Source organism: Lucilia cuprina, chromosome 5 (assembly GCF_022045245.1).
Source record: "Lucilia cuprina isolate Lc7/37 chromosome 5, ASM2204524v1, whole genome shotgun sequence".
NCBI classification, from domain to species: Eukaryota; Metazoa; Arthropoda; class Insecta; order Diptera; family Calliphoridae; genus Lucilia; species Lucilia cuprina.
In genome coordinates this window covers 15129707-15147553 of record NC_060953.1, presented here as the reverse complement: position 1 = coordinate 15147553, position 17847 = coordinate 15129707, and the positions used below count along the sequence as shown (strand labels likewise).

The 17847-nt window shown below is 30.5% G+C and overlaps 2 protein-coding genes across 5 annotated transcripts; one reads left to right on the top strand and one right to left on the bottom strand.

The window, feature by feature from the left end:
- Nucleotides 1-6972: 6972 nt before the first annotated feature.
- Nucleotides 6973-11399, bottom strand: LOC111688507 (probable cytochrome P450 313a4). The gene is made up of 7 exons (XM_046951557.1): nucleotides 11387-11399; nucleotides 11213-11278; nucleotides 10960-11148; nucleotides 10303-10372; nucleotides 7722-8001; nucleotides 7224-7653; nucleotides 6973-7142 (listed from the first exon to the last, which is right to left on the bottom strand). Exons 1-7 carry the CDS (start codon nucleotides 11397-11399, stop codon nucleotides 6973-6975), a joined length of 1218 nt encoding a protein of 405 aa, XP_046807513.1.
- Nucleotides 11400-13119: 1720 nt separating this feature from the next.
- On the top strand, nucleotides 13120-16883 carry LOC111682662 (protein Exd1 homolog). Of its 4 annotated transcripts, none has more exons than XM_046953085.1 (3): nucleotides 13120-13151; nucleotides 15434-16301; nucleotides 16373-16883. In XM_046953085.1, the coding sequence occupies exons 2-3, from the start codon at nucleotides 15450-15452 to the stop codon at nucleotides 16655-16657; spliced, it is 1137 nt and encodes a 378-aa protein (XP_046809041.1). In that variant the 5' UTR covers nucleotides 13120-13151; nucleotides 15434-15449; the 3' UTR covers nucleotides 16658-16883. The 4 variants fall into 4 exon arrangements, with proteins under 4 accessions (XP_046809041.1, XP_023300421.2, XP_046809040.1 ...); XM_023444653.2 differs by having other exon boundaries at nucleotides 13132-13184; XM_046953084.1 differs by lacking the exon at nucleotides 13120-13151 and adding an exon at nucleotides 13595-14111.
- The last annotated feature ends 964 nt before the right edge of the window (nucleotides 16884-17847 follow it).

Below are 17847 nucleotides of genomic sequence, written 5' to 3'. Positions count from 1 at the left end.
GGGATATACACAAAAATATAATTTTAGTTCTGTTCGAGGTCAATTTCTTACATTTTCTAATTTCGAAATAATGTTCGAATAAATTTTAAAGCTATTAAAATTATCTCAAAATCGTGGAGATTCACAAAAATAAAATTTTTGATCCTTTTGCTTACTTTTTCCAATTTCGAACAAACAAATTTTGAAACGAATTCGCAGTACGTATAATTTGATTGTGTTCCATTCGACGAATTTACGCAACAAATTTTTTTCGACTAGTTCGTCGTGCTTAACGAAGGTCGTCGTTCGTCGCAATTGTGCGTATACCATTAAATAGAAAATATTCTTATTGCAAAAGAAATCATATTAATCGAATAAAGCATTTCTTTAAATAAAGTAAGTATATATAAAATAAAGTAATAAGTATATAATGAACAAAATCATAAGAAAGATATTTGCAATTCATGCATAACTCTTACGACTACTTGTCCTCCAACTAAATATATCCCTTAATGCATTTTCCTTATGAATAAGAATCAAATTTACAACTAGATTTACAACTGTTTTATAACTAAGTACAACAACTAAGATTTTCTACCATATTCTTGGTGTTTGTGTAATTTGTCCTTTTTATTATATTTTGTATTCATGAATTTATTTGTTCATACTACTCTAAATTCAAACTGTGTCCCATTAGAATTACATTTAAGCCTTTATAAATCCTCTGACAAAGCAATTTTCATCTCTTCGCCTAAATCTTTTACAAGTCATAATTTTTGGTAGATTTTTTTCAAACTTTTTCATAGTTAGTAAATATTTTTTTTGTTTTTATACCCTCCACCACCATCATAGAGGGTATATATAACTTTGTCATTCCGTGTGTAACACCAAGAAATATTCATCTGAGACCCAACAATGTATATATATATTCTGGGTCCTTATCAAATTCTGAGTCGATCTAGCTCTGTCCGCCTGTCTGTGTAAAACACGCTCACGTTAAAACGAAGCAATAGAATTTAACCAAATTCACCCAAAATGTTCTTAGTTTTCCTAAGTTGTTTGGTATTGAAAATGGGCAAAATCGGTTCACATCGGGAAAAGTTATGAATCAAAATTTGAAACAACCTCGAAAAAATAAGCATTTTTTACACATTCTGTCTGAATTTTCTCGAAAACTATGCAAGATAATTCCATAAAAATCGGCATACATTCATTTCCACACAAGAGCTTAATCTCTGCGTAAAATCGCCAGAATCGGTCCACAATTTCATATACCTCCCATACAAAAATACATATTCCCGGAAATTTGGATTTTTGTTAATAACTTCCGTCGTAATGCCGATATCTTCACAAAATTTTAGAGATTAAAATTTTATGACAATAGAATTTATTCAGAGGAAAATTTTTTTGGATGGGTCCATAATTGGTCATAGTTCCCATACAAGGTCCCCTCCCGAAAATCACTTAAATGCACATAACTCATTACTAAATTAAGATAGGCACATGTATTGCTCTTATATACAGAAATATTACAATAAAATATTTTTTCGATCGGTCCATATTTGGTCATAGCTCTCATACTAGGTCCAGAAAATCACTTAGATTCACAATATTTATTACCAAGTAATGATATACATAGATACAGAATTCTGAAATTTTGTCTTTATATACATAATTGGACATAGCTCTCATACAAAGTCCTTTTACGAAAATCTCTTAAACGCACATTACTTATTACCAAATTAAGCTATTGATACATAATTTGGCAAAAATATTAGTTTTGTATACTTCTATTTCTTCTATATTAGGTCCTGTATTTTGTATTTTGAAAATCTCTAAATCTTTCACACAATAAATTTTGAAATTCTAACAGATTTGGATGCTGTTCTGTTCTCACGAAGGTAAGTGGGTATAACAAGAACATGGAGATAAAGCAGTAATATGTTGGTAATACAACTGATATTTGTTTGAAGGTGGTAATACAATTTGACGGTGGTATTACAGTACAACGGTTAATATTTCTTTCTGCTATAGTTCATATTTGTTTGTGTGTATGTTATGTGTGACATGTGTGCAAAGATACAAAATAAATAAAAACTGTTTTTTTAAAACATACTTGGTGAAGGGTATATAAGATTCGGCACAGCCGAATATAGAAATATTACTTGTTTTTTGTAAAGTTTTCAAATGTGAATTTTATATTCAGCTTTTTGTGATGTAGTGATGTAAAATTAGAGAATTTTTATTTTTTGTTCTATAGTTTTCAAGTTAAGTTATAGCTTTCCATCTACTTCTGAAAATTTCACCTAAATTATCTGGTATTTTGTAATGTTTTTTTTTTTTCAAATATCCGATTACTTCACTCTAGTAAATGGTGACTCATGTCCTAAGATTTTTTTAACATAATACACTATTTTACTTCAAAGTTGCGCTTTCAGGTCAAGTTTTTCTTTATCTATTTTTATATTTTTCGTGCTTACAAAAAACTCAGCAAAAACAAAACTTGCAAAATAAAATATTCATTTAACATTCATGTCTACAAGGATATTTTGCAATTACAACTCTTTTAGAGACAAGCAAAAAGTATGAACATATTGTATGTACACTTTTTGACTACTTTTTGCCATTTTGTTCTTTTTTATGAACAATTTTCAGACTAGAAAATATTTTCATAAATTTGGAATGATATTCTTTTTTCCAATGTCAAAAAAGATTTCATGATTTGGTGTCAGCAAACCAGTGTAAAAGTAGAGAAAGAAATAAAACAAATATGAAAGTGTAGACATGAACAAATGATTTTTAATATCGTTGTAATTTCGCCTCATTATTCCCTACACCACTTTAGTGGGGAGGGTATATTGGGTTTGTGCTGATGTTTGTAACATACAAAAATATTCGTCCTATACCCACCTTAAAGTATACCAATCGGCTTAGAATCTGAGTCGATTAAGCTATGTCCGTCAGTCCGTCCGTCCGTCTGGCAGGCTGGCTGTCCATGTAAACCTTGTGCGCAAGGTACAGGCAATTTTCATGATAATTGGATGAAATTTGGCACACTCGCTTCTCTTGGCCCAAGGACGAAGCCTATTTAAAATGGTTAAAATCGGTCCATTATTTCGACTAGCCCCCATACAACCGAACCCCCCAAATAGGGCTTTTGGCTTATAATTAATTTAAATGATCTATTATGTTAACAAAAGTCGACAAAACTTAGTTTTATAGAACTTTAAATGGCACTTTTTGTAATGATCGGGCTTCATTTGACCCTATCCCCCATACAAACTCCCCTTCAAAAAATGACTTAAAGGTCAAAGTTCACTTACAAACACTAATAACACATTTAAATTCTAAATAAATATTATTGAAGAAGACTTATCTCCCCCTACCAACATTTTTAAGGATAGGGCCATATTTTGCCCTACTCTCCTTTGAGCTCTCTTAAAAAAATCTCTTTTTTTGCCAAAAAAAAAGTAAAAATATTCCGAAATAAATTTAAAAAAAAACAAACTAAATGCTTTATTTTTTTAAATAATCCCCATTTTTAACATACATACTGACTGGTGTAGGGTATCATATGGTCGGCTACACCCGACTATACATTCATACTTGTTTTGATTTGCCTCTACTCTTTGAGGGATTTAATCGCTATGGCTTATGAAGCATCTCTATGGAAAGATGTATGTTTTAATATCAGATGGATACATTTATATGAGTGATAGTAGTTAATGGGATCCGATTATTAGATATTATCGGAAAACTGAAAGATCCGGTTATATGGTAGCTAGAGCAATATTTAAGGAGACTTTGTATGGCGGCTAGGATCAAATAAGACAATAAGACTTAGTTTTGCTAATTTCATTCAGTTCCTTATACATAATTATCAGATCAAAAGGGAATCCGGTTGTATGGGAGCAAGGTGAAATAATTGACCGATTTCAATTATTTTCATTAGTTTTCAACAGCTTGAACCCGAGACACATTTCATCAAACTATTTTAAAAATTACGACCTAGAGCAAAAGTTTACATAGACAGACGGACGAACAAATCTTGACCGAGTCAGGAAGTTATCTGACAAACAAGGACGAATATATTTTATGTTGATCGGCTCAAAAATAGAAACTTTCATCATCATCATCATCAATCAAGCATCGGTCAAAATCTTGTAAAGCTTAAGTAACCTTCAAAGATCAAAGTATACCTTTTTAAATGATGAAACAGCACGAAAAGTAAATGTAGCATCACAATTCCTGAAGATATCTCCAAAAAGAAAGAAGATCTGCTTTTATTTTAATATTGACAAAATGGATTATAATGAAGAATAAAGCACAAGAAAATTAGAGAGAAATCTTCTACCTGGATATTCCTTCTCAGACTGTTTACTCTGGGACTGCTGCATAAGTTCTAGTTTCTCTTCATCCTTACCCCCAAATGGCTGCAATTGCGCAGTGACAGGTTATTACTTCTACTAAAGTCTTTATACTCTTCCCGTTCATTCCTAGTAATATTCTTATTGCTTTTGGATTGGTTGGTAGAGTTTTGTAATTTTTTAAAGATTAGTCTATTAGTCTATAGATATAGGTGTTTTCACAGAATTGTCTCTTTAGGCTTCAGCTTCGAACCCTGACTGGCTAATTTGTTTGCAATAATGTTCAGGTATTCTAGAAGACGCTACATTCATCCCGAAGTTTATAGAACACTCTTTAACCATTTAAACAGTGGCCCAATTTCCGTCTTGGGTCCGTCAGTAAAGACTACACTCCCCTTAAACACTACTTCAGACCCAATCCATTCGTCCCACTATTAAAAAATATTTAATGAAACGAAAATCTTTATTATACCCTTCACATTCACAAGAAGGGTATATAGTCATTCCATTTGTAATATCTATAACATAATTTTCCGACCTTGTAAAGTATATATATTCTGGGTCCTTATAGATAGCGGAGTCGATTAAGCCATGTCCGTCTGTCTGTCTATTGAAATAAGTTTTTAAAGGATCCCAGATATCGGCGAGAACCGAATCTTCAATAATTCTGTTAGACATACTTTCGAGAAGATCGCTATTTAAAATGAGCAAAATCGGTAGGTTAATAACGGAGATATGAGCAAAAATCCGAGACAACCTTTAAAAATTTCTTCAAAAAATGTCATATTTTTTCATGCTTTGTTAAATAAGCAACAACAACACTGTATATTGGAAAAAGATGTACACGTGTGTGTAGATGTATTTGGTTTTATTCAGCTGTGTATTTTGTTTTGTATGTTTGGATGCTGTTGGCTTCATTGAGTTGTGTATTTTGTTTTCTTTTTGTGAATTCTATTCGTAGATTTGGATGTAGGTTGGTTTTATTGCGTTGTTTATTTTGTTTTTGTTTTTCTGTGTTTTTCGTTATGTATGTTTAGATGTCTGTTGGTTTAATTGCCTTGTGTATTTTGTTTTTTATTTCGTTTTGCGTTGTTGTTGTTCATTTTGTTTTGCTTTTGGTGTAATAATAATGTAGTCGGGAAAAAATTTAACATTTATAAAACTAAGACCTGGTTTACACTAGGAAATATTTGTTGAGAAACTTTTGATTTTGTGTGTGAAAGAAAGAGATGGTTGATATTTCTTTCTCTTTCTCTCACACACAAAAATCAAAAGTTTCTCAAAAAAAAGTTTCCTAGTGTGGACCGGCACTAATATGTTTAAAATACACCATGGTGAAGGGTATATAAGATTCGGCACAACCGAATATAGCACTCTTACTTGTTTTTATAAAAACTCAATTAATTTGAAATTGCTTTGAACAAAACAAAAGTACTCTGTGCGTATACGTAATATAGAACTATATCATTGACAAATAATAATCATACGTAAATTTCATGTTTGGAGATTTCGCTTATTTAGAATAGATCAATTCAATAACTAAAAGTTGTTACCAATTGTTATAAATATTGACAAAAATATTTTAAAATTTATAATAAAACGCAAAATCAATTTGTGATAGTTTGTAACATTTTTTTTGTTATTGAACAAAAATATTGTTTTAACATAAATAAACCTTAACTTATGAAACAAGATTTATAATTAACGATTAGCCAAACTTAAATTTTGAATCTTGATACTATATTGTAAAGAACATATGCATAAAAAACAACATACCGCCGTCTAATTGTCTATCTATTTCAGACAATATTTTAACTATTTTAAATTTTATTTTATTTGTTAATTACACAGCAAAAACTGAAAATGAATTTTAATTATCAAAATAATTGTATCAAGCAAGTTTTGCACCTATAACCAAAATGATGATATCAATTACCAAATTTGTAAAAAAATAAAAATATATATTTTTTTTTCAAATAACGAATTAATCACAACAATTAATGTCAATAATTGAGACAAGATTTAACATTGATTAATTCATTAATTGTATAAATAAAATATTTCATAAATATAAAATTGATTTTTTATTAATTTATTAATCAAATAAATTAAATAGTTTGATAAAGAATTTTTTAAAAATCAATTAAGAAGGTGATTAAAACAATCAAATTATTAATCGATTACACACAACGTTAAAGGAATACTAGACCTTTAACAATGCGTTCAGCATTTTCAAAAATTATCACTTTATTGACACAATTAAACATATAAAGTGTTTCATAAATTGTAAAGAAACTTTAATATGCCTAAAATTTTATGGACTATTTAAGAATTATAAATATTGCTAGCACAAAAATTAAAAAAAAATATTAAAAATAAATCTAAAATAGAAAAGAAAGCCAGAAATTTTTTTCAATCAATTAAAAATTTACTTGAATTAATTAAAAATTTATTCAAAATTTTACACTTTAGTTTCAAACAGTTTCAAAAAACGAGATAATTAAGACAAATAAAAATTTGTTTAAATATAAAATAAAGAAAATTAAAACATGTCAATTGAAAATAAACTACCGATAATTTTTTCTGTGTAAGCAAATTACTTAATTGATTTACTGTTTGTATGTTTCTATTCTGGCGTAATACGTTTTTCTATACGAATTTGCGGGCCTTGCACCAATTTCAGTGTCATATGATTTTCTGGAACAATATATTTGTATTTAAAATCTGTTGTAAATTTATAAGCTTTTATCAATTTTGCCAAGGCAATTTTAAGAAATAATATGGCATATCTCGAACCTTTAACAGAATAGCAGAAAAAAATAAATATTAATATTTATAAATAAATAAAATTAATATAGTGTATGTGCAATTACATACCAATACAAAATTTCTGTCCCTTAGTGAAGGGTATAAATGCGTATGGATGTCTGGCGGCAACATTTTCTGGTAGAAAATTGTCAGGATTAAACAAATCCGCTTTGAGGCCCCATAGTTCTTTGCTGCGATGCAAACGAAAAATATCTATACAAATCCTTTGGCCCACGGCTAGAGTCAAACCATTGCTAAGAGTAAGTTTATCATTTTTAACTATTCGAAATACCATCGGTACTACCGGTAAAAGACGCATGGTCTCATTTAATATCATTTCCAAATATACTAATTGATCAAGTTGTTCCAATGTTAAGACAACATTATCATCCTCGGGTAATATGTTTATTATTTCCTCAAAAGCACGACTCTGATACTCTTCATGCATGGCTAGTAGAGAAATTGCAAAAAATAATGTACTTGATGAAGTTTCAGTGGCCTAAAACAGAAATAAAGATTTTTTTTTTTAATTTTAATTGATTTCACTTATTTTAACCCCCCACCTACCCCAGCAAAAATATGCATTATCTGTCCTTCGATTTCATTGTATTTAAGTAAATTCTGTTTAGTTCCTCGTACTACATGTTCTAATATACTATTAACCTTTGGCAAATAGCTGGGATCTGTTGTATTATATTGCTTAATATACAATGATTCAGCGACAAGTTTTTTAAACATATCTAAACCATCTTTAGCAGATTTATAAATAATGTTATCGGCTATCTTGCGTATCCATGGTATGTTCATTACAGGCATAAAGCAAATGTCAGCTATATATTGTAGAATACTGGAAAAATGTTGTTGAAAGTGTGTAGTAATATTATTATCAGGGCAACCAAAAATATACTTATAAAATATGCACTTAAAATCTAAAAATATGCGCTTAAGCCGGCTTTACACCATCACATAAGTAATGTGATCAGTCAAAGTATTGTGTAGAAGAGAACGGATGGGATCGTCTAAACGCTATATGTAATGAAACCATCACACATTGAGAGAGAATACGGATGGAATATTTGACAGTCGTATGGCTCTCTTCATTTTTTGAAATGATTCAAAAAGCAAGTTAGAGTGCTATATCTTAAATACCCTCCACCAGCTACTTTTATGTTATTACTTTTCAATAGCTTAATTTGGTAATAAGTAATGTGCGTTTAAGAGATTTTCCTAAAAGGACTTTGTATGGGAGCTATGTATGGGAGCTTTGTATGGGAGCTATGTATATAAGAGCAATATTTTTGATAAATGTATGGATATCAATATTTGGTTATGAGTTATGTGCGTTTTTTTCTGATTTTCGAAACGGAACCTTGTATGTGTGTTTTTCTAAGAGGGATCTTGTGTGGGAGCTATGATCAATTATGGACCCATCGGAAAAACATTTCACAATACTATTTCTCTATATATGAGCAACACTTGTGCCAAACTTTATATGGATATTTTAATTTAGTAATGAGTTATGTGCGTTTTAGGTATTTTCGGGAGAAGACCTTGTATGGAAGCTATGACCAAATATGGACCGATCCAAAGAAACTTTTATGGTTATATTTCGGTATATAAAAGCAATACTTGTACCAAATTTTATATCGATATCTTGATTTACTAATGAGTTATGCGCGTTTAAGTGATTTTCGGGAGGGGACCTTGTATGTGAGCTATGACCAAATATGGACCGATCGAAAAAATCTTTCCTCTAAATAAATTCTATTGTCATAAAAAATTTTTAATCTCTAAAATTTTGAGAAGATATCGGCATTACGACGGAAGTTATTAACAAAAATCCAAATTTCTGGGAATATGTACTTTTGTATGGGAGGTATATGAAATTGTGGACCGATTCTGGCGATTTTACGCAGAAATTAAACTCTTGTGTGGAAACGAATGGAATTATCTTGCATAGTTTTCGAGAAAAATACATCAGAATGTGTAAAAAATGCTTATTTTTTCGAGGTTGTTTCAGATTTTGATTCATAACTTTTCCCGATGTGAACCGATATTGCCCATTTTCAATACCAAACAACTTAGGAAAACTAAGAACATTTTGGGTGAATTTGGTTGAATTCTATTGCTTCGTTAAACAGACAACAGACAGACGGACATAGCTAGATCGACTCAGAATTTGATAAGGACCCAGAATATATATACTTTGTTGGGTCTCAGATGAATATTTCTTGGTGTTACACACGGAATGACAAAGTTATATATACCCTCTATCACCACTGATGGTGGTGAAGAATATAAAAAATATATAGTGAAGTCCCCAAAATTATATCTTATCGATAACTCAATTTTAATAAAAATTGTATTATTTTTTGCGTCAGCTGTTTACACTTTTGCATTTCTAGCTCAAGTTCAAACCATCTTCATTTGGCGCTTTAACTAGCAAACAAAATTAGCTGATTATTCAAAAACAGCTTTCGAAGATTAATTATACTTTATTCCCTAATCCTTCACCTAAAGATTGGCCCTAAATTAAAACAATTTGTTGGCAATCTTTAGATGAAGAATTCTTAATTCCTCATCTAAATTAAAATTAATTATCGTAAGGTGTTTTTGAGTACTCAATTAGCTAATTTTGTTTGCTAGCTTAAGCGGCCAATGGAGTTGGTTTAAACTTAAACAAGAAATGCGAAAGTGTAAACAGCTGATGCAAAAAATTAATTCATATTACACCTAAAGTTGTTTTCTTCTTTTTTTAAAAATCATTGCATTGTTTTGATAACAAACAGTGACGTTTCCTGTTGTTTTGCATGGCAACACTGCGAAGTTTAATATTGTACTCAAAAACATTGATCAGAACAAATTTTTTTTTAGATTAACTTATTTGATTATTAATTGGCATTTGATCGCCAACTCAAAAACCCGCTCTTAATCGACTTAGAAAGTGATTCTGAACCGATTGGTATACTTTAAGGTGTAGGACCAATGTTTTTGGTGTCTTACAAACATTAGCACAAAAGAACTATAACCTCAATCAGAGTAAGTTTAATTAAAACGTAAATACAAATACAACAACATCTTTTCCAAATTCGTTGACTCTTTGTCGAACGGCTGGATATTTAAACGATCTATTCATATTGCAACTTACCCATGAAGATGTTTTGACATAATTACCGAATTGAACTCAGTTTGCTCTAAATTTCTTTGAAGGAGAGTTTCTGCAAAATAATTTAAAGAAATGTTAATTTTTAAAATACTGTTAGGGTAGAAGGGGGACCATAAGCCACTTTTTTTAGGCGGCCTCAAATTAAAACCATAATATATATTCTTAATTTTTTTTTCTTGGTTCAGATACTTAGATATGTTGGCTTTAGTTTTATTCCTTTCAACCTTTCCTAAGTCATCCTCATGTACATATTTTTTTTAACTTTTCCGCACTGACCAAAAACGGCCCTTTGAAAAACAATTAATCATGTCTGCCTCCCATCATATGTAAAGTTAATGTTTCAAATTTTCAGGGATCGATCGATTATCTGTCGATAAACAGAAACAAAATTTGATAATGCGATAAAATCGATTACTCGGTTTTCAAGTTATTCGCATTGACAGATGTGCCTCAATGGCGAATGATCCCCCTTCAACTCTACATTTGACAATTTATCGATAACAAAACGTTTTAGGAAGAAATGTGAAAATAAATATTTGGTTGCAGCAACAACAACTTAATAAAAGTTAGTTGCTTTAACTAAATCGATCGTATCCATAACTCAGAATCTTTAAAAAATGTAAAATAATTTTGACTTACTTGTCGCAATTTTTATAGTTAATTCCCGAAATATTACCAACAAATCGATATCTTCTTTATTTTCTAAACAGCTCTGAATTTGTTCGATGTGACCATTGCTTTCTTTATGAAATATTTGAATGAATGACAGCAACATTTTATGCGAAAAAGCTTTATTTAACAATTTACGATGTTGAGTCCATATTGGTTCTGAAATTTTCGAAAAACTCAAATAATTGTAATAATTATAGATTCACGAAAATTTTAAACATACCATTTTCTGTTATTATTCCTTGACCGGCTACTGAAGTAAATCCTTTGTATAATATTAATGGTTTATCTATACAATTTTTAGATGTTAAAATTTCCTTTAATATCTGCGGATCAGTTGAAATGAAAAATGGCAATGGCCCCATCCAATAAACGCAATTAGGACCATATTTCTTACCATATTCATACATGTTTTTTAAAATATCTAAAAATGAATGTAATATAGAATTTTTTTCATAATTAGGAAAAAGGTTTCTAAGATTGATTTTTCACTAATTACCTTTTCCCCTTAATATTTTACCCCAGCCCAGAAAAGTATGCCATCTATTCGATGGTACTTTATAGGCTAGACTCACAAATGCTCTCGAATACCAACGATTTACAAGCCACACAAATACAATGCAAACAGCAAGTCCAAATAAAATTAATTCCATTTTTAACAGATTCCAACGATTAAATCGAACTAACTGTACTAATTTAACTCATGATTTATTGTATTTATAAAGTATTCGAAGACGCTTTTGGGAATGTTCTCCAACTAGAAATTACATCGTAAATATATTAATAATTAAACAAAAAATGTTAGGTGCAAGAAAGCTTAATGTTTTGACGGTCAGCATCCATTCCCTTAGATTAAGTACTTAAAACGTCTATTAACTTAATTTTATACCTTTGCACAATTTTTATTGCATATTTTTTTTATAAAAATTTTGTACAAAGGTTAACTTTCTAACAATAACAATTCACAAAATACTTTGCCAAATTATCTAGATATTAAATTTTAAACAAATTATATGTACTATATTCGGCAAAGCCGAATCTTAAATACCCTTCATCTACACATCAAATATTTAAATGAATTTACTTTTAAAGGCCAATTTTTAGGCGAAGGATTGGGGATTAAATTAAAATTTAACCTATTTTAAGCGCCTAGTTTAAGCGTCTAATGTAGTTGGTTTAAACTTGAGCAAGAAATGCAAAAGTGTAAACAGCTGATGCAAAAAAAATTAATACAAGTTTTTATGAAAACAAGTAGGAAAGTCAGTTGTAATTCAGGTCTGAGTTTGGGAACATCTCTCCCGTCATGCAATTCCTTTTTGCAACATTTTGTTTCACATGGAGCATTAGTGGGGCACATTTTCAAAACTTGAACTCAAATACTGTTTGACTGTTAGACCAGCCGTTTAAAAATTTCCAACATTTTGAGTTCTACACCACTGTACCGTTACTTTCTTAAAATTCAGCACTCTTTTACTATCATTTTCAATACCAAAACGACTATCATTTATGATAGTTTTTATTGCCTGAAGGCTCAATTAGTTTCTACGTTCCGTTCAGTGACGGATGGTAAATTTTTCGCTGACGCAGTTTGTTAGAAAACTATAAGAATTTCAATATAAAAATAGGTTTTTAGGAGACTTTCAGCCTATGATTAGTAACATAAGTGACAAACAAATTTTCTGGCAAGACTGTCCCTATAATCATTTTTAGAAATACTAAATAGTGATACTACTGCCATCTACAGTATTTAATAATTATTACTATTAGCAAAAACAACAACCATTCAATATATTGAAAACATTACCATACAACTCTGCGACATCTTTTCAGGCATGGAAAACTTAATTTTTCTGCTACATATAAGGAAAAAAAGTTAAATAAAGTAAAAATTACTTTTTAATATATTAAACTTATATATACAATTACATAGAACTTTAGATTTAATTATTTTTATGCTAACATTCCTTAATAATTACGCCAAAAATAATAATGCTAATAGTGCTAAGTTTTCCATCCCTGATGTTTTCCTTCAATATATTTTTGTTTACATTTTACTTAAACAAAATTAGCAAAATTTGTGTGTTTTTTAAACAAAACTGTGATATTATTATAAAGAAAACCAGAAAAATAATTGCAGCAACAACAAATTTATATTAAATTAAGTAAAGAATTTCAAAAAACTTTTCTACCAAAAGGTAATTTGTCGTAAAAGTTACAGAAATTTATTTTGATTAGAAATGCTTCCATTTACTTTGAAAATGGGCTTAAAATAGTGTGGCGAAAGTTTAATGGGTTATATATTGTCTTGAGGAAAACATATTATTGTAACAACAGTTCGATTGTGATCTATAGTTCTTTCCTGGGAAAATGTACGGTTAATGCAGATGTGTCCTGTTTAATAATACTAGAAGGTACTAGCAGCTCTTCTTATGATGGTATTAGGATCTCCTCTGGGGACCTGGCCTAGAAAGGACTTAGATATAACTGCTATGCAAAACATGTTATACTTCTAATATCTGGGAACTTCTGATCCGTATTCATTATGTCAAGTGAAACAAATACATTTATTTAAAAATAAAGATTTCCCTTGACCTGGCAGCTATTACATATGATCACACTTATATGTCTTCTATGTACTATTTTGATTCCGTTATAATTTATCATTTACATATGAATTACTAATTTGCCTTAACGTTGCTTTAAGATTACTATTGTGAACAACGAAATTTAGTATTAAATTAGCACTTGAATAGTTAAAACGGAAAATTAAATATTGCGAAAAATTAAAAATATTTTCCAACAAACTATACTTATTGAGGTCATAATTTCTATGAAACTCTTAAAACTCATTCGTAATTCAGCTCTGGGTGAAGAAAGATCGTCGTGCATCATTGTCATTATCTCTTAAGGGTAATCAGGCTGTTCTTTTTGCTCAGCCTTCGAGAGTTTCAAGTTTCACTACCGCATTGGTTTAGTGTGTGGCGTCGGTTAACGGTACCGCGTTACTGTTTTTCGATTTATAACCCAACTTTTACTTTGATGCTGGAGAACTATAGAAAACTCATTGGATTTTGGTGGAGACCATAAAACTCATTACCTAAGTCTTAGCTTCCTATACAAAGGTATAGGTCGTTTCGGTATTTCTTGGACAAGGCTTCTTGGATTGTTACCGTGGCACTATGCCAGGGTAATATTAAACTATTATAAAATTAACAACAGCACTGGCCTACAGCACTTGGAGCATGGTTAAGGAAATTTTGTTAGCTACAATAAATTACTTTGTTTTTGTTTAATTTGTTTAGACTTCGGTGTAACACCCCAAATAGAGTTTCCAAGTAGGGACACATGGATGGGATCTGAAGTTTTGTTTGAAAGGTGTGCAATCTTCACTGATGGTTCCAAAATGGAATCCGGCACACGTGCAGGAGTTTATGTAGGAGATCACAACATAAAGGTGTTATATAGACTTCCGGATGAATGTAGTGTTTTCCAAGCAGAGATCTTAGCAATCTGGAAAGCTATGGAACTGATAAAAACACACATTAGAAGGGGGTCGGTGGTGACAGTTTATGTTGATAGTCAGGCAGCACTTAAGGCCCTGAAATGTCATGTAGTTCATTCCAGGTTAGTAAGCAGCTGCAGGGATGCTATCCGAGAGCTATCTGAGTTGTATACAATCAGGTTGTGTTGGGTTCCAAGGCACTGTAACATACAGGGCAATGAGATCGCAGATGAACTGGCCAGACAAATGTCTGATCTGGACAATAATAGTGGAGTTAGGTCGGTGAAACCTCCTAGGTTAATTTCCGACAAATTCAGGAACTCCTCCAACCAATCCTGGCATAGTAGGATGGATTGCAGGGTAACCAAGCCTTATGGCCGAGGTTGAATGCCAAGGCAACCAGAACACTATTAGGATTGGACAGGAGGAGTATTAGAATTCTAGTAGGGGTGATAACCGGTCACTGCGCAATAGGAGCCTTTTTGGGTAATTGGATCTTTAACACACAGGAGTTTTGTAGGTTGTGTGAGGACGAAGAGGAGCTAGAGACAGTAGAACATATTATGTGTGACGGAAATGGCTAGGAAAAACATTCCATGATGATTTAGGAGATGTATCTGGGTGTAGTATAGGCGACATTCTAGGTTTTATCAAGGGAGTAAATTGACTATTTATGCGTCGGACCTCGTAGAATTCCCTTCCATTACTATCAACATTCTTTCTCTATTAGGATAGGAATTCAGTAATTTCAAACTTATCTATCCAGCTATTCTATCTTCTGTCTTTATATTTTTCTTGTTTCTTCTTAAAGGGAATCACAATGCACCCTCCTGGGTCTCCGAGTGGATGTATACCTTTTTGGTGTACAACCCTTTTAAACTAAACTAACTAAACATGACAAATTGTAATTCATATTACGTTAATATTAATTATTTATTACAGCTTATAAACTTTCAAAATGACCACACCTGTACAAAAACTTATGGCACTTAAAGTAGGACAACTACTGCTAGTCGAAACAATAGGTGGAGAACTACTAGTTGGCACGTTAAAAAGTATAAATATCAAATATCTTATGATTGAATTGGACAATGTACGAGATATTAAAACCAACTATACATATCAATCATCACAAATAATGGCCTATAGTCAAATGAAAAATATTAAATTAATATTAAGCGAAAATGAGGCCAATTGTAAGAGCACAACTGAAACAGATACAGATAGCACAGCAGAACTAGTAAAAAGTTGCAATTCATCCTTAATTAACATGGATCAACTGTCCACTAGTAGTAATAGTAGTAATAGCAATAAAAAACAAACTGTTGATAGTTTAAATATACAATTAACAGCTTTAGATTTACAATTACTACAAACACAATTGGATAGCATGTTATTTATAACACAAACTGACCACAAATACCACAAGGCCTTAAATGATATGAAAAGCCAATCGGTAATAGGTCTTTTAATCGAACCCATAGAAATGGGTAGAAATTGCAAGACATCTTTAATGGCTGTCTCCACGGCTCAGAACATTTATATATTTGATATGTTGGCAATTGGTAAAATATTCAAAGAAATACGTTTGATTTTGGAAGCAGAAAGGCCACGCAAAGCTGTACATTTTAGCCATAAAATAGCAGATCATTTAAAATATCGTCATAATATTGTACTCAAAGGAATATTTGATACTTTTTTGGCCTATTGTGTAGTGACAGGGGAAAAAAATAATTTAACATTGGAAGAAACTGTTCAAAAGACTTTCAGCATATCAAATGTATATTTTGAAAATGATGAAGATAATGAGGTAATTTTTTTTTTTAAACTAGAATATATTTTACTATTTTGTCGCTTACATTATCATTTCTATCTCTCTAGATTCCTGTTAACATCTATCAGCGTCCTTTGCCCCAAATTCAACGTATGTTAGTTGCCAAAAAAGTTGCATTTCAACTGAAACTTTACGATCATTTATTACATGAATACATGTTAAAAAATTTCTATCGGCAATGTGAAAATTTCTCTCAAACATTTTATAATAACGATGATAATTTTCAGGTAGGTCAACAATTACATGCCAGCAGTCGTGCTGGTTATGAACATATACAACCAAATGGCAATTGGAAAGATAAGTTAAATATTAATTTAGAAATATTTAAATAATAAGTAAATTTTAATATAAATAGCATTTTTTCCACAGGATTTGTTTTTATTAGTTTTTTAAGGCATTTTTACATTGTTCTACAAGTCGTTAGATTAAATAATATGAAATTTGATATGACTTTAATGTTTTGTTTTCTTTTTAACTCTGTTAAAATGAACTTTCAGTTTTCCATCTATTTACACTTTTTTATACCTTTTCATTTTACTTGTAATTTTGTTATGTCGTTTTTACTTTGTAGAATAATGTAATTAAATTAATTTAAAATTAATTTACAGTAAATGTGTAAGATAATATAAATACTTTTAATAGTTTACTGAAGAAAAATACTTTTAACTTAATATGTAAAAGTTTATTTTCATTTGTGCAAATTGAAAGATTTTGGTTTAATCTAAACAAATTTCTTTTAAAAACAAATCTCTTATCAAGGGGTGTATTCAACTTAGGACGGGTGTTACTAATTCTTCAATTAAATGTGGCTCAACATGCTGTTGTTGTAAGGACTTTAACTCATGATTTTTTTAGGGTCGGTCTCTCACTAATCAGTTAAACAAGGCTTAAATTGCTTTTAGATTAAACTCGAAACAAATTTATTCGGACTTTAAGCGTTTTTTGAGTTTGTTTTCGATTTTGAGTAATGGGTCTATGGGCGGGTTTCTTACTACTCAGTTAAACTAGGCTTAACTTGCTGTTAAATTAAACTCGGAACAAAATTAGGCGGACTTTAACCGATGATTATGTTTTATAGTTATGGATTTAAGATCAGTTAAAAATTCTAGAAAAAATATAAATAAACATTTAAAAGAATAATAATATTGATAAAAGAAATCAGAAAATTACTATTTACTTAAAATATAAAGTTTTTCTTCTTCCGAATTCAATATTTTATTGTTTTTGTTGATTGTGTTTTCTCACTTATAACTTAGGTTTAATTGGACAATTACACCCAGTTAGGGCGGGTTTCTTACTCATCAGATAAACTAGGCTTAACTTGCTGTTAGATTAAACTCGAAACAAATTTAGGCGGACTTTAACCGATAATTGTGTTTTTCAGTTTTAGATTTAAGCTCAGTTAACTTTGTTAGTATTGCCAAGTTTTCACTCAAAAAACATAAACAATGAACAGCTGTTTTTTGCAAACAATACTATTGTAAAATGGAAAATTTTTGAAAAATGTTAAATAAACATCTAA

Excerpts from the sequence above, each read along its gene's own strand:
- LOC111688507 (XM_046951557.1), bottom strand. Across the intron at positions 10,373-10,959 it reads AACTATAAAAATTGCGACAA|AAACTCTCCTTCAAAGAAAT; the intron begins GTAAGTCAAAAT and ends ATTATTTTGCAG. Across the intron at positions 7,654-7,721 it reads TAATGCATATTTTTGCTGGG|GCCACTGAAACTTCATCAAG; the intron begins GTAGGTGGGGGG and ends TTTCTGTTTTAG.
- LOC111682662 (XM_046953085.1), top strand. The coding sequence starts at position 15,450 with ATGACCACACCTGTACAAAAACTTATGGCACTTAAAGTAGGACAACTA. Across the intron at positions 16,302-16,372 it reads AAAATGATGAAGATAATGAG|ATTCCTGTTAACATCTATCA; the intron begins GTAATTTTTTTT and ends CTATCTCTCTAG.